A 24404-nucleotide genomic window follows, 5' to 3' on the forward strand; every position below is an offset into this window, starting at 1 on the left:
CAGACCTTGATGCAGAGCTCTGGTCAGGTACCAGGGTTCGATTCCCGCCTCGGCGGGTCTCCGGCTCATTAATTCCCCTGACTGGATATTCTCGCCTCAGTGCCTGTTCTGATCATGGGTCCCACGCTGCAACTCTGGGCAATAGCTTGCTTAGTCTCCACAACGGCCCCAAAAGCGCTGGGATGCCTGGCTGCACCTGGGGGGTGCCCAGGAGTGGACATTTCCTAGGAAAGCCAGGAAGGGTTCCTAAGCGGTATACGGACAGCGCCGGGACACCTCCGGTGGAGGTAGCTGTGCGCTTTACAAATTCCGACATTTACATTTACTCAGCACCACTACAGTATCACTCAGCAACACCACATTATCACTCAGGGCCAATAATGCCTCATTCAACATCACCACAGGATAACTCAGCACCACCACAGGATCACTCAGCACCACCACAGCATCACTCAGCAGCACTACCACAGCATCACTCAGCACCACCACAGCATCACTCGGCACCATCACAGCATCACTCAGCACCACCACAGCATTACTCAGCACTACCACAGCATTACTCAGCACACAACAATATCGCTCAGGGCCACAACAGCATCACTCAGGGCCACCACAGCATCACTCAGGGCCACCACAGCTTCACCCAGCACCACAACAGCATCACTCAGCACCACCACAGCAACACTCACCACCACAGTATCACTCAGCACTACCACAGTATCACTCAGCAACACCACATCTTCACTCAGGGCCAAGAATGCATCACTCAGCACAACCACAGCATCACTCAGCAGCACCACGGCATCACTCAGCAGCACCAGAGCATCACTCAGCAGTACCACAGCATCACTCAGCAGCACCACAGCATCACTCAGCAGCACCACAGCATCACTCAGCACCACCACAGTATCACTCAGCACCACCACATAATCACTCAAGGCCAAGAATGCATCACTCAGCACCACCACAGCGTCACTCAGCGCCACAACAGCGCCACCCAGCGTAACCACAGCATCACTCAGCGCAACCACAGCATCACTCAGCGTAACCACAGCATCACTCAGCGTAACCACAGCATCACTCAGCGCAACCACAGCATCACTCAGCGCAACCACAGCATCACTCAGCACCACCACAGCATCACTCAGCACCACCACAGCATCACTAGTTCAAATATGCTCTCTCAATGTTTCAAGCTTTATTACAAATGTCACAAAAAGATGTTAAGATTTCACTTCTGTTCTTGGATTTACGTCACTATAAAATACACTGAACATAATCTTCACAAAAGTTATTTACAAAAGTTTAAGCTATTGCCATTATAAATTACAATAACTTTTATTTAAGTATTAATTATTTAAAAAAATTCAAAGCCATTGTTATTTGTAATAGCAATACATGTATGTCACGTAAATACAACACATATTGCATTACAAATGCTATAGGTGTCACATTTGCGAAAGTTATAACTATTGGCATTTTAAATGACAAAGCTATTAATTTCGCTATTTTCAAAACCAACACATGAATAAAAAATGTGTCATTTACAATACCAATAGCTCAAACTTTCCTAATGCGAGACCTATTGCATTGCAAATGCTTGTTTTAAAAAGCAACTGTTTTTTTGTCCGTGGGGCCACCGCCTGCTCTTAAAAAATGTTGGCGCCCACATTCACAAAGGGGAAGTTGGTGGTAACTGCAAATGTTTTGAGACTGCATTCCCGCTTGCAAAACATTCCTACATACCAGTGCTATTAGAAAGGGATGCCCTTGGCACGCACCTTCCTAATAGCGACTCTCAACCCCTATTTTGCAGAGTTGGACTCTTCTGCTTTCTGGTGCTAGCTCCAGTGATATCTCATCCAGGTCTAATCTATGGTATTTTTCTCTTGTGTTTGATCCTCAAGTCTGGGATGAAGTCTTTACTACATATCATGGATAGTGAGGGACAGTACAGCTTTTATGAAGCTAATGGCAGCCAGTTTTGCTTCTGGGATGGCTCAAGAACAGATCTTCCAACATGGCTTTACTTGAGTTTTCAAGAGTTTGTCAACTAATTTTCCAAAATAACCCACCACAAGTCCTCAGAAGGCTACCTGTTCAACCCTAGTTTTTATTTTGTTTCCCAAAATAAGGATCCTCTGCTGCATTTCTTGCACAGGGTGGTTGTTAATGTGGAGCAAAATGGCCTGAGATTTCAAAGGGCTTCCCTTGTAAATCTCCTGACCGCCATCTCATTTCCCCTATCAGAAAAGAAGAGGAGCTTGTGAAGGCACATGGAGTCTATTCATGGCGTTTGTTTGCACATCCCTATTATAGACTTCCTTCGGCTCCTAGCTTTAACACCTTGGCTGCGCCGCCGATTTTGCAGAAGTGCGGCACTTCCGCAAAACGGGCGGCGCCGCGTCGGCCATTGGCCGACGGCAGCACCAGCAGGGTAGCGTTGCCGTCGGCCAATGGCAGCATGGAAGGGGTTAAGAGGCATCGAATGTTGGGGTCTTACAGTTTCTGTATAGACCAGTCCACTTCTAATTGTATTTACAGATTGTGACCTCCCTGACTCCTTACCCCCGATTACAAGTGTAGTCTGGGCTGAATAAACCTCCAACTAATATATAATAAAATCTACAGCAATGAGATCTCGTGTGCATGTTACCGCAAAGATATCTGAGAAATTACAGTACATTACCTTGGAGAATGTTTGTAATAACCGTTTTAGTGATATAAGTGAGTAAGAACAGTATCTTATAATTAAAAACAAGAGGGTGGTTCTTTAACAGGCACTCTGTTTATTTAAAATACATACATTCTTTAAGTTCTCATGTTCGCATTGAATATATAATACAAAATCAATCAAATGAATTTACAAAACACATTTCAATGGCATTCATGTTCAAATAATATTTCTTACAACAAAAAAATATATAAAATGTACAGAGGTACAAAAATAGTCCAAAACAAGCATTTTGTTAATTTCAACTACGTTTTTGTTCGGTTAGCCCTTGGAAGGGACGTACGGAGTCAGTGTTGGTTGTTAGAGGTCATGAACCCAAAGAGCTTTCAGTGCTGAGTTTGCAAAGAATATTGTTTAATGTATCACTTCGGTTATGTTTACTCTGGAAGAACGGGTCAGTGCAGGTATTTTGAGTATAACTTTAGGGGAAATGTTGCTGATTTCGGCGAAACACAACAGGCAAAGATCCTATTTGTGGGAAACTCATTTTATCTGCTAAAATTGACTGGATCATGTAAGAGGTCGAAAGGTTATAGTTTTTGGTTTTGGTCAGAGGACTGTGCTCCATTGGCTGAACATGTTGTGATTTTCTTGAAGAGGACAACATATTGTCTTAAAAAAGCTTGACACACATTAATCACTTTAACTGTTGCATTTTTATATTATTTTTATTGTCATATGGTTTTATACTTTTGTAAAGATTTTAATTAATCATACACAAATAAAATTATTACCAATTACCACTTTAAAATGGTGGAATGTTGCATAGGGCAAATTTAGGAATAAACCCAAACAAGATGTGGTACTGCGTTTCTGTCACCACTGATCGCCATGAAGTGCTTTTCTCAGTTCTATCTCGTGCACGTGAACTCCACGTCACGTCCACAGCTTCCCGTGTGGCTTCCTGGAAGCCCTCCCGACTCTGCAGTGTTGAGATACCTCACTCAACCAATTCTACCTATGACGGAACCTTTATCCCTAAGATTGATGGTATGTCTCGATGACCAGTGGCTCATGGCGCATGACAGAAGGTTAGTTTCTTCAGGCTTCTTCTGGGAACAACAGAAGCTCTTAGAGGGGCATAATAGGTCTCAGGTGTTGTGGAAAACTCTTCAAGATTGAGTATTACAAGTTGAATCATCTAATAGAGTTAATTTCTTATTCCCGCCAAACCCAAGAAGGACACAAAGGTGTTCTATGACATGTGGAAGTAGACTCGTCAGAGTGGAAGGTGCGGCAGTGGCCAACATGCTGCAACATCATAAACGAGAAATTAACCAAGCAAGGAACAACACATAAGAGGAAAATGTGATTTTAAAAATACCTGGGACTTGGGGGTTCCAAGTGTAGCAAAGCTTATTAATGATCAATTCTACACAGCACACCCTGTGTGCGTTGTTTGTTTAGGGTGGCGATGATGACCTAGGAAACATTTTACAAAGTGTGCCTCTAATCAAAATACCACAGGGCCATGATGTCAGCTAATAAGCAGTGTATCCACCAAACACACCGCTGGGTCGGGGGGAGGCAGAAGCGAACTGCTGTCAGACAAGCACAAAAGGCCTGCACTTCGGCTCCTGTAGATCACAATATATTGGTAAAGACACAATGAAAACGGCCCACGTTCCAGCCAAAAACCGATGTCTCTATCAGGTAGGACCTGGCATCAACTCACAAACTGTCCCTCTATGAGGCGCTCAACATTGTGAGCGATAATCACATGTAGAGAGTCTCGGATCTTGAAATGGCAACCAACTTTTTTATCAACTCTTGGATTTGGTGTAATGAACATGACCTTATAATATATACGCTTGTTGTTAACTCTCCATGGCTGCTGTTCATCCTATCAGCCTCCATGTTTACACAACTTCTGCATGGGATATGCTCATGTCTTTTGTTGAGAGTAGAGAAATGCCGGTTGGGAAGATTTCCACTACTACATCCAATGAGGCGCCTTGATACCTTTGGGTTTTAGTTGCGCAATATAAATTACCTTCAATCAATCAATAATAAAACACGTTGTCCCAGGTGACGAAATGTGGAAAGTGATAGTAAGGGCACCAAACTACATTGAAAGGCACCATTTGTTACCTGCTGTTAAAATGCGGAATATAATCATCATCAAAACATTGCAGCTACGAGCAGGGCCCGCTCCGCACTGGGATAATTTCTATTCGCACTGAGAAGTATTGAGGTTGGGACATAAACAATACACATATGAGGGAACAGATTTGTGCTAAGGAGATCATTGCTAAAAGATTTTTTGTCAATTATATGTTGTTATATAATTTAATCTGGGCTATTAAGAGACAACACATTTCAAACGAGGTTGGGCATTAGCTGTCCAGAGTTGGTGCCATCAGAACAAGCTACATCACACATCCGCGCAGAGAGCAGGTGGCATTGGACAGTTTTTGCTGTTTAGCACAGAGTCCACTTTAGGCTTCACATGAGCTGGCTGCCACGTGGATTGCATCTTATGACCTCCATTGCTTATGGCATCACACTTTGATGTGCATCGCTTGGATTTTGTAATGGCTAGATATGTATTGCTGACAAGTTCAGAGCATCTCGGTTAAGCGAATACATGGGTGTGTTTGTTGCTGTCATGATGATGATGTAGAAATGGTCGTGCATTACACCTCAACTTCCACCATTGCGGTTGTATGCACATCAAAGAGAACTCACCCTTACAGTGTTAACTTATGATTAAGTTAGTGATAATTACTTCACAACAACCATTGAGGTGGACGTGCTGGATACCTGGTCACACGTTCCTAGGTTGTCTTCATCATTGCATCAGTGAGATTAAATCTGGCAGTGGCAAAATTGGATGCCAGAGCCTGACCCTCACTGGTACATATTATTTGCTTACATGTTTAGTTGCCGTTTTGATTGCCCGTTGAACTATGGCATGTTGACACATGGTCAAGGATTTGATGGGTCGTTGCTAATGATAGATGGTACTGATAATTTGCTTTAATAGAAGTTGGTGTCTGGAACAGTGGATTTATTTTTTGATCAACTTTTCAAAGATTTCTTGTTTAGTTTTAAGACATTTTCAGGAAGCATATAGTATACATACAGCCTATGTCCCGCATTCACCCCGGCACATCTCGCACAGTGAGATGTGACACACCAGCATTGTAGATGTCATGTGTGTTTAGAAGGGTATACGTAAGGTGCTTCCTATAGTGAAAACATGTACATTGATTGTGACAGTGAATGCGTAAAGCTCAACTATTCTCTGCCTGTCTACATTAAGGTTTACATTTAGCTTGGCCCTGTCCTCGCTCCTTACCTCAAGGTGTCAATCTCCACCCACCTTCCTTTAATTCCTTATAGCTTCTTTTATTTCGATATCCTTTGAGAAGGTAACTGGTGGAGTGTGCTGCATTATAAACATTTCTTACACATTCAGGAAGCAGTCACCAACTCTTCGGCTAATCTGGCCACATAAAATGTGGTGCAGGTGACTGCATGGAGTGATGCCACATTGTAGGGAAGTACACTGCCACCACTGCATCGTGGTACCTTACATCTTCCTGCGGGGTGGGGGGAGGACCCAACCTCTCTTTTTTTAAATGTTTTTAATGATGCAGATGCTCTTATTCTATTCCTTAATTAATCTTCCCTTACCCTATTTATGTTACTTACCTTTAACAATGCAATAGCCCATGTTTTGGTGAACTCCATGCAAAGCTGGGAATGGGTCGCCAGCACCCAAGCACACGGCTCAGGAGTCCAATTAGCCTGTTTGTACTAGTTGAGCAAATCACACTGCGCTAATAAAAGATAAATACTCTGCGGCACTAAAGAGAAATTATTTTTTGGCATTTTCAAATTTAGAAGATGCCTGGACCACTTTGAAAAGATAAAAGCATTTTCAGTACAAGAACGCCATTGTTGGACTTGTGTTTCTCATTGATGACAGCGGTGGCAGCATCATCCTCTCCACATGGGATCCTCGAGGCACCGAGTGACCATCGGGCATCGTGGGAAGTAAATAAAAGGGAGCTGGGAGGCCTGGCAGGGAACCCCTTGATCAGGGAACACGCAAAAGGCCGTCAGGCTGGATAAGTTGATAAAAGCTGGAGAAGGAATGTTGCAGCCAAGTGAGCAAGTTGATATTGTGTAGCAGTATAGGTAGCTATTGAAAAACTGTAATTTCGCAATTTAGTGTATTAGTTGACGAGGGGTGATAAACAAAGTTTGTAAGTTATACCGTGTCTCGTATTACAAAACACATCTGAAGGTTCCTGAGGTGTACTCCTCAACGATATCACCATCGAGGTTATGGCTTGGAAATGCTTTTCTTACATTAGAGCATCAATGAAGCAGGAGCAAAATTTGGAAATATATATTCTAGTTAAATTCTGCCGATCCGCATGTTATTGCTGCATGCTGCAGTGTGATTCACGCCTTGTGTTGTAGGAGAATAGTAAAAGAGGGATTTGTCCTCTACAAGGTCATTCCATGAAGTCCATTAGGAATAGGAACATCTGTATTTTTATGTACAACTGAATATTAAGAGGACATTTTCCGGTTTACTAATTCATGTAGAGTAGAATAAGAGTAGTAACTACAAGTATAAATATTGTTTAGGCCAAGTATCTTTATCAATTCAACTAGCACCAGTGCCATGTGCAGCACTGCTTCTATCTTCCCTATAACCAACTTCATTTTCAAACCCAGGGGTGCCAAACGTAGGTCAAGATGGCTAGATTGATTCAGATTTTAAAATAACACTGATCATGTATAAGGATTTACATTTACATTAACTGTATGTAAATTTCTCATACGTGGATTTTTTGAAAATCTGGCATGGATCCAGCTATACATTGGAAGGAATCTTCACATTTAGGATGTAATTTGATTACATATTTTAGAAATAAAAGCCACTTAAAACCTTTGGAAGGCTATTTTATTCTGCAGGACCTATTGGGATGAAAGCCATAAGATCATTCAAAGTTTTCAGAATTCTTCCAGGAAGGCACAGAGACCTGTCGAATGGGGTAGTAGAGCCGCGTTGTGGGAATATTTAGGAAAAGGTAGGATGGCTCAGAGGCAGACTGATGTAGCACCGAATTTGCAAGAGTTCTCAACAGGCTTGGGTCTCTGAATTGCCTCTATGGCTATGGACAAGCTAATCACATGTCAATCCCTGCCCAGTCCTACAGGGTCTGCAGAGACAGCCTGAAATGTGACTAACTCTTCCATGGCCTTTACACCCTTGTTGAGAAATATCCTTTTAACCCCTGTAGGTCAGTCCGCCTTTCATCGGTCTCCCCACCTAGTATTAGGCAGAAATGATTGTGCAAAATAATATATACATTTTTTTAATGTAAACAATATTTATAAACACGAAGGTTACAGTCTCTGGCAGTCCACCCTGCCCAGGAGGAGCCTCTTTCAGTTATGATCATTTCCACATTTATGAAGGTGGGGAGGAAAAAGTGCCATTTAAACTATTTTGAAATGGTGAAAACTTTGGGCCTCATTTATGAGGCCCCTTGTGCCATCAGAACATCACCTTTTGTGACATTCCGTGGCGCAGAAGCCTGCGTGATATTTTTCAGGCAGCACTAAGCCACTTTTTTGCTGCCTGATAAATATCAGTCCCTTTAACGCAGTGTTCTGAGTTAAAGGGGCATGCAATGGGTGTTGCTGGGGGCGTTCCCAGCAACATCCATAGCCTTTTTCACACTGCCCCAGATTTACGAGAAATCGAAAATCTGAGGCAGTGCCAAAAGTGTATGCCTCCCCAGGGGAGGTGTAAGGGAGGCGCAACGGGGAGAAATATCTTTATTTAGCCTCGTTTTTCCTTTTTCTATGTGTGCTGCATTTTGCAGCACACATAGAAAGAGGAAAAGCCTCTTGTGATTATTTTTGTACAGAAAGGTTTCTGTTCCTGTACAAAAAAAATCATCCCCGTAACGCAGGCACCCTTGCACCATTGTGCAAAGGTGCCTGCGTTGGCTCAGGCAGCCCATTGTGCGCCGGCGCAGGGCAAAAGGACAGGAATGCGCCGTATCTTATAGATACGGCGCATTCCTGCCCTTTTCTGTTGCCACAGGGAAGCGCAGCAGGAAGGTCTGCTGCGCTTGCCTATGGCAAAACCTCATAAATGAGGCCCTTTGGATTTACCCTGAAACTTTCTCTTCTTACGGGATATCTATATCAAAGCACGATTGAGGAGGGCAGGCCGTCATTCACATTGGCAGAAGGGTGTCACTGGTGTGGCCTGTAGCTGGTGAAAAGTGGTCCTTTGGAGTCAAATGAAGATCCAGTTAAGCAAAGATGTCCAGGGGCAGACAGACCCCTGGCTGGTGAGGCAATGTGACATATTATGGTTTCTTAGAGGTTATTGAAATATCTTGCTATAGTTGACTGTGAACCATAAGGCACTCCACAGCGGGTGGACGCCACTGCACAGGTGCTGTTGAAATCAACAAAATGATGTAAATACCAGTAGAAAAATCACCCTGGGCATCCTGCATTGATGAAGGGGGGGGCTGGCACTCTGCCCACCATGACCAGCTGTGATTTGGGTGCTTTGCTGGTCCTTGTCACACATATAAAGACCAGTCTACAGTCTGTATTGCTTAAATTGTAGTCTGTGCTTTTTTTCGCAGCTGGTGATGTGCACATTCAGTCTGTACTTCTGTCGCGGTCAACAGGCCGGCTTTCAGCAATGTATTGCTCCAGGTCTTAATACATAGAGTTGAACTAGGAAAAGTTTTCAGAATAATTTATAAGTATAATTTAGGATTAAAAAATAAACACTTTTGAAATACGTCCGAGCAGATGACCCTGCTCCATCACTTTCAAGCTAACAACGTAGACTGAGTGTCCTTGCAGCCTGAGTCCTGTGTTAGGCGCTGGAGATTGGGTTTGAACTGGGCTGAATGGTCACTTGGCCCGCTGTGCCACCAGCGGCGAGATCTATGGGTCAGCCTCGGCGGGCTCAGCCTTTCCTCCTCCTGAGGTAGATAAAATAAAGGCTCAAGTCTGATTGACGAACAATGAAATCTATAGCTGTATATGTAAAACTTGTTAATCCTTGGAAAGAGTGAAAGCCTCGAAGGTTGATCCATGTCACGTGTTAACACATCCCACCCCCCTGCCACTTATGCTGCAATGTGAATTGTGCATCCCACTGAGTGTAATAAGGGGAGAAATAAGAAAAGTGACACAGGAGTTTTTTGGTGACCTACTCTCCTTGGCAACAATGGGGTGTTGCACATCACGGAGATGGTCAGCAGGAGTTCTTTGCCCCTCACCTGTACCTGCGGGCAGCGAGTGGATGTGTTTGCAATATAGGCCACAGCGTAGCCTTTCTGCTGCTGTACATCACTAGTTGTCTGGTTCTTCTAGTGTGTTAGAGATGTAAACAGCATTTTATGATTCTTTTCGTTTACTACGCGTGATCTGACACCAAAGGCAGAACCACTGGTGAACTGGTAGTTTCCCTGCCACCAAAGAAAGACAGATAACCTGCCAGTATTCCAGTAGTTCAGGATTCCTCTATCGGGCACATTAATCTAGTTACAAATGACTAGATGTTATTACCAGTGTCAGGTGGGTCCTCCCATGGGTTACAGTACTGCCTGCTACAGACAGAGAAGATGATCAGATGCCAATGATGGATGCACAACGAGGGCAGCAGATGCAGCTTTAAGAGGGGGTTCACCCAGCAGTGCGCCCATGTTCAGCGCGTCCATGTCTAGCCACCCAACAGCTTCTGGGTAGCATCATTAATAGACCCAGAGAAGGACTTCTACATCCTCCCTTGACAAGTGAACTGGTGTGCTGTGGCATATAAGGGACAGGAGCAAGGGGCACGTGGCTGGGGAAAGTGGATAGTTATACCACACTTAGAAGCAGCTCAAGTCTCTCGCCAAACTTATTCTGGGCACCCAACAGATCTCCTCGGGTCTCAATTAGCTAGACCAACTCCGAACTGGACATCGCCACATGGTGCTCAGGCAAATATCGAAGAATATCCGCGTGTCAGTGCTGTGGAGTCACTTAAAGGGAAAGTCATTGTTTTTCTTCTTGGATCGACTTTTTCCATTGAACTCATTTAATTGCAGGAATTCGGCAGGAATCTGACAAATAAAATAAATATTTGGTCAAACACTAACATAGTTACACCATCAAGTTGGCACTGCTGAATTGTGAGCATTCTGCTTACTAAATCTGAGTGTTTTTTGCTTGTTGGATAAGATTTTCCTTGGTCCTGTTCATCAGAAAATACATATTTCTTTTTAATACCAAAATAAAGTCAGCAATCGGGGATGAGACTGCACATCCCGTCTTGGGCTGGTGATGCATCTGTGGTTTGTGAGCAAAATGTCTCCAGGCTGGATGGCTGGAGTCAGGCTGGGGTCTTCAACATCCATTTTCGCATAGTTTAAGAGATAGATTGTGCATTCTTTTAATAACTTGTGCATATTTTTTTTAGCAGATTCATGGAATATTTCATAGAAAATAATAGCTTATTCCAAAGTTTTTGTATGTAGATAATAGATGAACCTTTCCACATTCAGACGTCTTGCTTTTGGGCTCCTAGGGTGGCGGAGGCAGCTTCAGGTCCAGCAGACTGTAGGCAAAAACATTCCAGAAAATGGCAAACAGTATAAAGAATATGTAGCTTGAGCTGAAGATCCACCAGATGGACTGGTCTTGCAGGCGCTGCTCATAGTTCCTCAGGATGACCACGCCCAGTGTGATGCCCACCAGCACACCGCCCAGGTGGGCCACAAAGCTCGGGTATGGGCATGGAGGGTACGCCGATGGGTGGAATCTTAGCCACACCGCTCTTCCAAACTCAAAGCTCACTGCAAGAAAAACAAAAGGAGGTCAAAACAAGGAATTGCATTTCACTTCAGCAGTGTTTCTTAGGAGGCAAAGTCTACAGATGGCAGCAAAGGTGCTCTTGGTCCCCTGGAGTCTCTGTACTGCTATTGTACACCTTCAGTGTGAAGCTGCAATGTCTTCACTGCACTCCCATCCTGTCGATATATAGCACAGGGCAAACCTCGGAGAATGCTTACCTCGACCCAAACACAGCTCTATCACTACACTGCTCTGTAGCACTGAGTACTCTTCCATTAAGAGGTGTTTTTGGGAGTGCGATGTGTTGCAACTGTGATGCCCTAGAATGCCCTTGCAGCTTGAGGCCATTCCACCACCATGGCAGGCATCACCACCACTAGACACAGAGCAGGTGTGTGCGCTTTATGACCCTTGTTTGCGCTGCACTGAATGTTCTCGATTTCCCCGCAATCTCTTTGACTATTGAAGGACCCAATAGAGAAGCGAATGATATCTCCTGCTGCGGCACATTATACCTCTAAAAAGTGTGGCAGGAGAAAAGTGCAAGGGGAGAGGAACTAAGTTAACAAAACATATTGGATCATTTTATTTTTTTGTAAAAAGTTTTGCCAGCAATATTTAAGGAGGACTGATACAGAGGTATATAAAATTAAATCTGAATAGCTGAAATAAAAAAATAAAGATGCTAAATTGAGGGAGGTGATTTCATCTGTATCAAGAAACCATGATGAAGTTAGAGGAGAAGTATGACTCTGGTTGTCTAAATCAGGATGAAGTTAGAGGAGAAAGATGACACTGGTTGTCTTATCGCCCTCAGCCTTCCTAGACACCCCATTCATTCCTCGCTGCACTAGCATCAGGACTGAGAAAGAAAGACACATTTCGCTGTTGCCAACTTTTGTCTCTACCTCCTACATACAGCCCAGTCCACAGCAGGAGATAAGATTCAAAATGAAAAAGTGGGAAAAGTAAAAACTTCGGAATGACAAGTTTAAAAAGCAAACATTAGAAAGGAATTTGCAAGAAAATTGCATTGATGTATATTGGGTTTGTCTATGTTTATTAAGAATAGGGTTAAATCCAGAGAAACTGTTTGGACACAATAAAAAGATGAGCAGCCGGAGGTTTAAAGTAGCCATAGAGAGAGATAAAGAGTGGGTATGGCCCCCCGTTTAATGTAGCAACAAAAATAAATAATAGAGAGAGGATAGTTGTTGGGGAAGAAAACAACTGGTGAACAACTGTGGATAGGGGAATGCTTTAGTCTCATGATTGTCAGACGTACCTAAGGCAAACACTGCACAGAGCATCACAAGGTGATGAAGAGCGATAAACAGAAGGGAACACAAAATAAATACACCAACATAAATTATTCCTGGATGGAAATTTTTAATTTATTGGACCAATTGTTTTTAGTTAGCCAGACATTTTCAATTCATTCATGGAAACCCGTTTCTTCAAACATATTCATTTTATAAGTTTTGAATTTGAATCTCATCTAATCCTATGGGGCTCCTAAACTCATCATGTCGTTTGAGATCCACAAAATGAGGGTAGGGGTGTAATGAGGCCAGTCAAGAAGAACTCCGGTTCTGCTGCTGTCTGCCACATGAAACAGGCTCAGACTCTGAGCAGACCTTTGCACATAATAGCAGGACTTCTCTCCAGCCTGGTCCCTGGACTTTAAATCCCTGGCTCTGGTCTAGGGAGTATGTGGGTGGTGCCTTTGGTTGCTTTGGTGAGGGAAGGTCGCCCTGGTCTCTGCCATGATTAAATGGAACACTTGTCTCTGTAGAGAGTCAATGGGGCTGTGGTCTTTGCAGTGCCAAAAGGGGCACTTTTGTTTAACAGAAAAGCGAGGCTTTTGGACTTTGCATCGGTGAAGCTGGGTGCTTTTCTCTGCAGTGAGGACAGGGGATTTGGTCTTTGCAGTGGGGGAGGTCTGATTTGTTCTTTAGGAATAAAAGAGTCTAATCTTTGCATGGTGGAAGGTAGCAACTTGTCTCCACAGTCTGGAATGGATGGATCCTGCCTCGAAAGGAGACCCGTCTACTTTGCAATGAGGAATAGTGAAGTGAAGCAGTGAAGAAGGAAACTTTGGTGTGTGGCGAAGAAAGGAGGCCTCTTCCTTTGTAGTGACAGAGCGGACTTGTCTCTGCAAGGATTGGAGGAGGTGGACTTCTTGATCGACAAGGCCTGCATTTTGTCTTCTGCCATGATTGTACGTAGGTTAGAGCTGCTCGATGTTTGTCATACCGTGCTCTAAGTCGTACTCTTCATAACTCCTAAATCACATAAGCAGCTTGTTTATACAGTCTTCAGAACCCTATATAGATTTGAACAGTTTGATTCCTGCGAACTCCCTGGCGATCATGTTGCAGTTTCTACTTTCACATACTCGACTTTTCAAAATCCTTTGAGAGGTTCTACAGGTACAACCTGTGTCTGTGTCTTAAGGTTGATCACGTGATCACCGTATATGCATCTTATCTCCTTAGCTACCATTCTGCTTTGGACATCAGATACCCCTCTAATGGCTCCACATGTGCTTGCACCTTTGCAAGACTTGCGTGGAATGTAAATATCCTGTTACACTATATAAGGCTACATCAGAAGTTGGGCGAGTGCCCCACAGAACAATAAATTCAAGCGGCCAGCCGCTGAGGTCGGGGCATAAGAGGATTAATCACTATATACTGTTTGCAGTATGGCCAGCCTTGCTTTGGAACAAGTAATGTTTAGAGGTTATTGTAAAGGGGGCTCTTGGAACCTCTGACAATATCTTTTAGAGTAGAGGGGATGCATTCTTACAAGTATGACGTCACGTTTTGCTATGTTATTGACATTTACTTTAAGAAGGACTGTTTACCGGTTGTTCTGACCATCTTACTAAGAGGCAGGAGTAAAGTGCTGCTCCTTCATCTGCACACGACTGGCACCTTTAAAACTTACTTTTGTCTTCCTATAGATTACTTATGAACTCTGACCACAGCTGTGGCACTGCAAAAAAGTTGACCTTGTATGCCCTTGTGCCTTTTCCCATCTATGCATACTCAGTGCTCAGAGAAGCTTAATACTCACTACAAATGAGGGCGGCGGCCATGCGCAGCAGCTTGAATTGGCACTTCATTCCGGACCAGTTCTGTGGAAAAGAAGGGAGCAAAAGGAACAGGTAATGCACATATTTGTTAATTTGTAAAAACGTCAGGTTACAACACAGTGCAGTGTGAATACATAATATAACATGATCTACTTAGCACCATGCATTCAAACACAAGAAATCAGAAAACGTGTGTCTACAAGATGGAGTTTAACAACAGCTGAGATAGGATTTTTATTCCCATTGAGGAACAGGGAAGATTAAATGATCCTCTCAGGTCACCATGGTCAGATGAACTTTTTCAAAACGGTAGTGGCATAAACGGGGCGACTGTGAACAGTGGTCGCTGGTGAAGTTTAACCATTCACTTTAGAGAAATGCGAGTCCTAATCAGCAGAAAGTCACTGTTGAGGAACATATGTTCCGGGTTCAGCGTTTCACTGCCCTGAATTGAACCTAGACAGGAGGGCTGTTACTTTTAGACCTATAAGGTCTGGACCTCAAACCGCTCAGAAGGCCCCATGCAATGTCTGAAGCAAGTTTAACAACTTCACATCAGCTCTACTGGAACCTCTATGAAGACGGCTTGCAGTAAAATTAAATCTCTCAGTGGAAGAAGTCTTCTCAGAGCCTGAATAAGGTTAGGCAGCTGCAGGGTCTGTGCGGGGGGCTTCTTTCAAGAAGTTCTCAGATGTTTAGCTGTGAAATGGAAATTACAGTGTAGTGGAAACAAGTTATGTGGGATGATATCTAACTTGGGTTCCACAGCTGAGATTATGTGACTGACCTTGCAGGGAACATTTCTGCAGAGCATGACATTGTTCTGAGTGGGAACAGTTGACATTTGGGATGACTTAAGTGAGTATCTGGCAAATTTGAACTTTCCTTCCATGAACTTAGTAGGGTGCTTTTGCAAGTGCTTTTGACTATCTTGGTTAAGTTTCACATTGTATTTTTGGCTGTGTCGCCAGTACCAGTTGAACACCTGTCATGAGTCGAGGCATGTGGTGCCAATGTCTAATACGTAGTCAGTTCTAATACTGCACTTTGAGGTAGCAGCCCAGGGCTTTTTTTAAAAAAATGTTTTATTGGCATTTGAAAAAGTATGACATACATTGCAAGTGATGCATCTCATGAACAACAGAGCAGTAAACAGAGAAGAAAAAAGAGAAAAAAGGGGGAGGGGAGATAAGTGTTGCTGTCATTTACATCTTCTGTAGTATAAAGAGCATTCCAGGCGTCAATTTAATAGTGCAGCTTAAACCAGCATTAACACACATTCGTCACATATATTATCCTGAGATATAAAGGGGAGGGTGCGAAGATCTTGGTCAATTCGGACCTGTTCTATAGGGTGTAGCCCAAACTATGTCATTCGGTAGTAGACTATCGTTGACCCTGTCTCCAGGAGTAGATGTGAGAGTATGGAGATATGTTTGTGCATGTAACGATCTAGGGGGATGTGGTAACCTGCGATCACAAGTGAAATAGTAGCGGTTCCCAAATGTCTTTCAGGCGACTTTGCATGGGCATCAGTTCCCAGTTTATTGGGCTAATTGTTCCTGACAGTATGTAGCATACTTTAGCCATGAGGTGACCTTGGGAATCCCCTTCCTCCTCCAGTGTTTGGCTAGTTGGCATTTGGCTAGTAGTAATAGCATAGCTATTAAACGACTGGAAGTTACAGGCACATCTTTGACATATCCTACGAGACTGATTAACGGGGTGAATGGGGTTTCTTTTCTGAATTTTAGAGTATATCTCTCGCCAGTAGTCCAGTACCATAGGGCATTCCCAAGCCAGATGTAGGAATGTTGCCAGGGGTGACAAGCATCTTTCACAGCGTGCCTCCTCTTTTAGGCCCATGCGTTTCTGCTGCAGGGGAGTCTGGTATAATCTATGAAGAAATTCAAAATGTATGAGGCGCAATCTATAGCTGGGAGACAGTGCCTCAAATTACGAGCAACAGTAGGAACATTGGTCCATAGTGACTGGGGTTCCGTGTCTTGTTGCCACAACATAGATCGTCGGTCTTGTGACTTAGCCATATGCCCAAATATCGAACTGGCTCCGTTGCCCATTGCAATTCAAATTCAGATGCAAACTGTTCCGTACTGTCAGTTAGGGAAAAAATAACGTAGTCCAGTTCATTGTTATTCTCGAGAGGCCTCCAAATTTGACAACATGTGATGACACAATCTAAATTATCTCAGGGCTGTCTGATATAGAACGCCACATCGTCCGCATACATGGACACTAAAATTACTCACTCATGGTGAGCATGATATTGACGCAGTTTAGCTGCTAGAGGCTCCATGAAATGGATCGGATAGCAGGCCATTAATTCGTATTCTAGTTAAGGGGGCAGTGTAGAGGAGTTTAATGAGATTTAAAAAGTTAGTACTGAGTCCTATATGTTGGAGGAGTTGAAATAAGTATCGCCTTGGTGGCGTCCAACAAGGCATTCCACTGAAGCAGCCCTGGGCTTTGAGGCACCTCTATGCTAGTATTGCCAAGTGTTGTCCCAGGTACATGTTTCAAAACCTGTTCCCTATCACATACAGGTTCCTATATTCAGGTCTTCAGTTCAGCAGAAGCACAGGAAAGAAAGCTCCTAATCAACTTGGGAGTGAGGAAATTTGAATCCAAACTAATTCTACGGTATTTGTCCTGTGATAGATTCAAGTTTTAAGCCTAACAGCTAACCCGTAATTACCCAGTATTTAATTTCTCTGGCCCTTGAGCCCACCTACCATTTGTCTGCAGAGCAGACTTAATGAGGTCTGATGAGAGTTGCCAAATTCTACCCGTAATCTCATCCACCTATAACACTTTCTCATCCACCTGTAACACTTTCTCATCCACCTATAACACTTTCTCATTCACCTGTAACACTTTTCTTTGCCAGAGTCCCTAAAAGAACCATTTGTTTCCCTAGATTACAGCAGGGCCGGGCCGGGCCGGGCCGGGCTCTAGGCTCATGGTGGCCCTGGGCAGGGAGCCTAGGTGGGGGGCCCGGAAGAGGGTGTCCGGGCGGGGCGGAGCGCGCAGGCCAGTAAAGAGGGGGGGCCAGAGTGTTTGGAAGTGGAACAGAGACGGAGGCCGCCAAATCCCTGCCAGGGGCCACCACGCAAATATGTATCCATCCACAGAGGATTCATATATTAAGGATATATATTGGCGTGGCGGCCCCTGGGGTTTGGTGGCCCTGTGCAGGTGCACAGCTTGCACATGCCTAAAGCCGGCCCTGATTACAGCCTGTTGGCTAAGATCATACTGGAGTGCTGGGGTATTTATTTTGGTGTACATTGCGGAATAAATGAGTTATTCCTCTTTCCTCATTACGGAGCATTTATACCTGTCCGCTCGTCACAAATGGCCTAGCCTCAAGGAATCTCCCAAGAACTAGTCAGTTTTGCATGGCCTTTTGCAGAATGCCACACTCACAAATGTATGCCAGGAACTCAAAAAGATGCAGTACGTCTTCGTTTATCTATGTTTTGCTTTTATTGCGACTGAGAAAGATCCTTATCTGATAGCTCATTCGATTAAAGTCTGCATGAACAAGGTACCCTGTTGGCTTCTGCGATGCTCCTAACGCGTAACAAATGGCAGACATTTATTAGTTTAACAAATATATTACTATGATTCCACCATGACGGTGGCCATGTCTCTCTCTCTTTCTCTGTCCCTCTCTCTTTCTCTATCTCTCTCTCTCTCTCTCTCTCTCTCTCTCACACACACACACACACAATATCTCTCTCCATTTCTTACTATCTGATTAAACATGCAACCATGGAACAACCCCCTTACAAATGTAAAAACAAGCACTGCCAAAGCTAATAGGTCTTAAATAAGCAAGAGCTATAGGCTTTGCCAATGTGTTTTAGCCATGTTGTACACCAGTGTGGATGCTGTGCAGCATGGCTTAAAGTGAGTGGAGTGTTGTGGAGTGGAGTAGAGTAGGGTGGCGTAGAGTGGAGTAAAGTGGAGTGGAGTGAAGTGGAGTAAAGTGGTTTAGAGTGAAGTACAGTGTTGTAGAGTGGAGTGTCGTAGAATGGAGGGATTTAGAGTGGAAGGACTTAAAGCAGAGTGGAGTAGAGTGTCACAGGGTACAGTGTTTTAGAGTGTAGTGGAGTGTCATAGACTAGAGTGTCATAGAGTGCCAGAGTGGAATGGCGATAGGCAGACTTGGTTAGAATGGAGTGGAGTTGCATGGAATGGAGAAGAGTAGCATATCGTGGAGTGGAGCAGAGTAGTGTAGAGTGGCATAGACTGGAGTGCTATAGAGTAGAGTGGCATACAGTGGAGTAGGGTAGATTGGCATAGAGTGGGATAGTGGCACAGAATGGCATAGAGTAGAGAGGTGTAGAGTGGCACAGAGTGTCATGGAGTGAAGTAGCATAGAGTGGAGTGGCGTGCAGTTGAGCAACATAGAGTGAAGGGGCGTAGAGTGGAGTATGCATGGTGTGGTATTACACTGCCATTATAAAGAACACATTTCCAATTGAAATAACCACTATATTTGCACAGACATACAGTTTTATTGATAAAACCATTCAGTGCACAACCTAATAAAACACGACTTCAACAAAGAGATACTATACCAGTACAAATCTTTGGTGAGCAAAATAAATTCTAAATAAAATAAAATGTCAACTGTGAATCAAAATCAACCGTATTTACGATGTTTCCCTAGCTAACCGCTCCAATCCGGTCCTGGAAAAACTGCGTCTAGACCCTATGGATGTGATAGTCCCCTTGGTAGTCAGTAAAGGGTGGAATTCATTGCACTGTAACAAATGTTTAGCTTTTAATCATTTAAGTGATTGTAAATGGAATCTGTTTTCCGAGCTCATTAATATGTCCTTGACCCTTTATGAGAGGTTAACACTCTTGGGAGAGCTGGCTCGCTCAGGGACATATATATTCTCCTACAGAGCACCGTTGATGAAACACAAACTGAATTTAAGAGCTTAATCACTGAACGGTATTGATCCAGATAACTTATTACTCACATAAAATGGAGGGACTCCACTCCGCAGTTGGCTCTCAGAGGAAAAACAATATTCAGTTGCACGCCACACAGGGATGCACAAATGCGGAAAGGAACAAATGCTGGGAATTTGAATGCTGGGTTACACAGAATTAAAAATAATGTCAACCTTTCCGATCAGTATTTACTTATAGATCTTCTGTGTACGTTATTGTTAACCATAAAGTTAATTCTTTAACGATATGACCCAAACGTAAGGGGTATAGATCAATAAACATAGGTGAATACTAATTACACGGGGGTAAGGACGGACCATTTCCAGGTGCACAGCTGAATTTTTTGATTACTAAAAATTAGGAAATGCACAGCATCGGACTGTGATAAAAAATACGCATGGGGGACCAAAATAAATGTGGCCCCTGTTAGTAGCAAACCAGACAGCTACAAAACTAGCCCACACGTTCAAATCAACCCAGTTCTGAGATTGTAAAAACAGCCCCACGAGTATTTTGTAAATTATGACCGTCTGCATGTAATATCAATGAAATCAACATTAAAAAAACAGGCCCCCTGGTCATAAAACAGATCCACAAACTCCTAAAAACCGACGCACACACTGATCTGTGACACCAGCCATTCGGGCACTGCCAGTTTGCCCTGTAGGCCAGCTCAATCCTAGAAATGCAGAGTGCCAATAGTTTCTCCCTTACTCTGAAAAAAAAATTAATCAAAAACTACACGAGGACAAAAAATGTCCGCTTTGAAAACGTCACCGGTCAGAGGTTTAAGAAAAATTTGCAACACAATTTAACGATGCTAAAAACAATCGAGAGTTTTTGGACTGCACATTTATTTCTACGAAACGGTGACTTTGGAACACGTACCCGAGGAAACACTAGGGGGCAGTAGATCCACACTGACGATTTTAGCAGAGCAGACATTCACAAAAGATCGAACGGCTTAAATGTATCTTATGACCTTCTGCCTGAAGAAGCGCACAATAACACCAATTCACGAGTACAAATAAACGGAAATAAGGCATCGAGTCCAGGCCAACATGAGACACTCAGAACGAATGTGCAAGTATGGGAACGGTGAAAGAGTACAGGAAGAATATCAAATTCCACGGCAAGGTGTGGGTTTACCGTAAATGACCTTGTGGTAGCATACCTGCCAACTTGAAAAACAATATCACCGTGTGAGGAGGGGGCGGGGCCTCGGGGAGAGAAGTGCCTCAGAAGCACGTCTGAACCCCACCCGGCCCCAAGCCCCAGCTCCCAAAAATAGAAAAAGCTTGGTGCCGATGGTCTGGGGTCTTTTCACACGCCGTAATGGACTTAATGGAATCAGTTCAAACCTTGCCACCGTGTGATATCGGCTCCTCACCGGGAGACCGTGTGATGGGGGCATATATAGTGCGTCACACGGCGCACCTGTGAGTTGGCAGGTATGTCGTAGCTATCCTATAGAAGGGGCAAGCCAGCAAGAGCGGACCCAGAGCAGAACCAGGGGTTATTGTTTGGCTCCAAGAGTCAGAACATGAGAGGAAATTGGACGAGTTAATGACACAGTAAATAAAGGCCATGATAGGATGTGATACTCCTGCAGATAAAATGTAGGTTAGTCCTTGAATACAAGTATTTCCCTTTCCCTCCTCCAACGCCCCGATGACCCTGCTATGACTAAGCCAAGGTGTGTCAGGTTGTCATTGTATAATTCTCAATGTGACTGGGACAGAAGCATCATCTGTAAATATTAAATATAACAGGAACCGCAGGAGACAACTTCCTCGCACAACAGCATTTGAATTAGCAACCAGATCAATGTTGTTTTCTTACTTCGCAGCTAGACTAAAGTTCTTGAAGCATTTATGGTTATTAACCTTTTTTTCAGATTGAGGTATAACCATTTAACCTCTAAGATGTGTCACTCTTAGAAAAACAGGATGAAATGTGATTTCAGAAATCTTTATTGCCATCGTTTAAACAGTGACAAGTCTCTCACTTGATGTCTTTGTGTTTGAGTATGTTTTTGTTTATCTGCATAATATAAATTTTTCCTTTTACTAATTTGTCTTATTCTGCAATTTCTTCATGGTTCACTTGTTAAATAAATTCAACCATAAGTTCTGAAGGACATTACTCTGTTGATCCAATTGGAGTATTTATATAATCTCGTAATATTTAATAATCAATACTTGATTCACAGTTACTCGAGTCAGTTTTGCTGTTTGTATTGTTCTTTTGACAGAAGCCATTCGTTTTCCTGCCACACAATTGGCTAGTGGCCACGTCAGCGTCATCTTCCTCTAAATTACTCCCATGTAGTTTAAAAACTTTTTGAACTCCTATCCATTAAAGGCAGATCATTGTTCTTAAAAAGTTTGGTATTTACCATGTTGAGAAGATATCATCCAGAACATGAAGTGTAACTGATGATGAGGCTGAAGACACCTGCTTTTCTAATGAGAATTGTGAGTACTCCTCAGTAACTACAAACAAATACTATGGAGAAACCAAAGGACCATACAAATCTGCACACAGCGTGGACCAGACCGCATCAGGCTATTCAGACAACTTCATTGCTTCTGGAAATAACCTTTTTACTGTGCTTAGACACAGATGACAAGCTTGCACAATCTCCTCGATTTTGCTATCCAGCCTTAGAAACCACACTTTCTCACGTAAAGTTTATTTGTTACGGTTACTACTCTCTGGCTTTCGTGTATTTAACCAATCACTTATCTTTGCAGAGCATGGGGAACTAACTTTGTTCCCCATAACAAAATACCTGATGAAGCAATAGTTAATTATTCCTGTATGTTTTCGAAACAAGAATTTCTTCCTTTTTACACCTGGCTGGAAATACCTTGCATCGCTTACATGCCGCCATCTGTTCATCAAGAACTGTGTAATCTGTCATTGTTACTTCTATTAATTTCTCTTCTGAGATTCCCTGTGTGATCATAGTTTTGACAAAGAAACAGATATATATTTTTCAGCAACAGATTTTTCACTTTGTCCAAGAATTCGTTCAATTTTAAGCGGATCCCATAATCCATCAATCTCATTCGGCATTTCTCTGTACAGTGTGGCATTTTTGATTTTGAGTTACCAAATTTAGCAGTCAGTCACTTTTACAAATGGTTTCCCATACAAAAAGGTATAATAATGTTCACAATGCTCAGATCACCACTTGGCTTTGTTTATCATGCTTCAAATATTTGTTCTCCACCTCAGTCAAACTTTAGCAGGCTTGAGAGATCACATACCTTGGCATTTCTCTTCCTGGTGTATATTGTACCAGAATCGCTACTGAACCCACCGGACGAGCACCTTCCAAAAGTTCTGTACAAAGGGTGGGATCAGAATATATCAAATGTATTGCAGAAGATGTGTTCTTTTTATTTTTTTAAAGGCCTTCTCACAGTTCTCATCTAACTTGACCAATTTTCCTGTTCAGTTAGTTTGCACACTGACACACTCATGGTGGCATGACTTTTGATACATTGTGAGCAATAAATAACCATTCCCAAGAATAAGTGTAGTTCTGGCACATCTCTTTGAGTGTATAGCACATGTCAATGAAGAAACTTTTAGGGTCTGACTGCTTTTCTTCTTTTCAGAAAATATGTTAATAGTCAATTCACATCGAACGCTTCTGGATTTAACGTAAGGCTAGCATTGGCTGGACATCTGCAAACGTACTCTAAAGCACAATCTTGCGTTTGGCAAAAGACTATCACTATCATTTATGCAACTGTCTACCACTCAAATTAAATTTTTTCATTGGTCAAATGGAATTTCAACTGGTCAAATTCTCAATTTGGTTAAGCTACATTTTTATTTAGTAGATTGGAGTATTTATATACTACAGGCCAAGCCACAGAAGGCTGTGGAGTGGTTTCGATAAGGTTGGAGTGTGTGTGGGGGTCATGCAGGTTGTATGAGCGAGGAGTGGACAGATGTTTACATAAGGTCAGAGTTACAACGCATGTACAGTTAGAAACCTAGAGGTATCTACTTGCGGATCAGGTTACAATACATCGACAGGGGAGAGTAGTAGTATCTGGAACAGGGTGGGGACATTGTTAAAAGGAGGGTTTTAGTTTCTTTATCGAATGTCAGGCGATTGAGAGCCAATGAAAGGGGGGATTGTTGCAGACCAAGGCTTTCCATTGTTGGTCCATGTGTTACAATGTCTTCACAGCGTTTTGGGGTAGCTACTAACCACTGACCACCACTTAGCACTCCTCTTCAAGGTATTGTGGGCACAGCAACAAAATTGCTGTCTTTTCACTTATACTTTCCTCTTTTTGGTGATTTCTATGTTACCAGTTTTTTTTATTTACAACAAACTTTATTTAGTTTTCTCTCATATCATCAAAACCTACATGGCCTTCTGATACAAATAAAGCACCATAAACCCATTGTCCATACTAAATGATGCAGTCATAAGATGTAACAATCTATCCCATGACCCCTCCCATGATTTACAAAATGATCGTGACAACATCATATATTGCAACCTAAATATGTCGCCTGGTGGCCTCATGGCTTAACATTATACTGTCATATTTTTGTATCAATTAGGGATTCAACCATGGGGGCCGGTGCAAGAACCAAACCCCTGTAGTCTGCCCACAGCTGCCAGCTCTTATTATGTTTTAGTGGACACCCCACGCCCGATAGACTGTGACGCCCATCCCCATAAAATTATCCATCCCCTTCTTC

General features: G+C 43.0%; 1 protein-coding gene across 1 annotated transcript in view; it reads right to left on the reverse strand.

Annotated features, from left to right (window-relative positions):
* Positions 1–8876: 8876 nt before the first annotated feature.
* The window catches only part of RHBDL3 (rhomboid like 3), a 605698-nt gene continuing 590170 nt past the window's right edge, over positions 8877–24404 (reverse strand). Inside the window, exons 8-9 of the mRNA XM_078650797.1 lie at positions 14657–14717; positions 8877–11577 (exon numbers count right to left, since the gene is read on the reverse strand). Of these exons, the coding sequence (XP_078506923.1) occupies positions 11306–11577; positions 14657–14717 (333 nt within the window). The 3' untranslated portion in view covers positions 8877–11305. The remainder of the gene's footprint in view (positions 11578–14656; positions 14718–24404) is intronic.

This window comes from Lissotriton helveticus, chromosome 7 (genome assembly GCF_964261635.1).
Source record: "Lissotriton helveticus chromosome 7, aLisHel1.1, whole genome shotgun sequence".
Taxonomy (NCBI): Eukaryota; Metazoa; Chordata; class Amphibia; order Caudata; family Salamandridae; genus Lissotriton; species Lissotriton helveticus.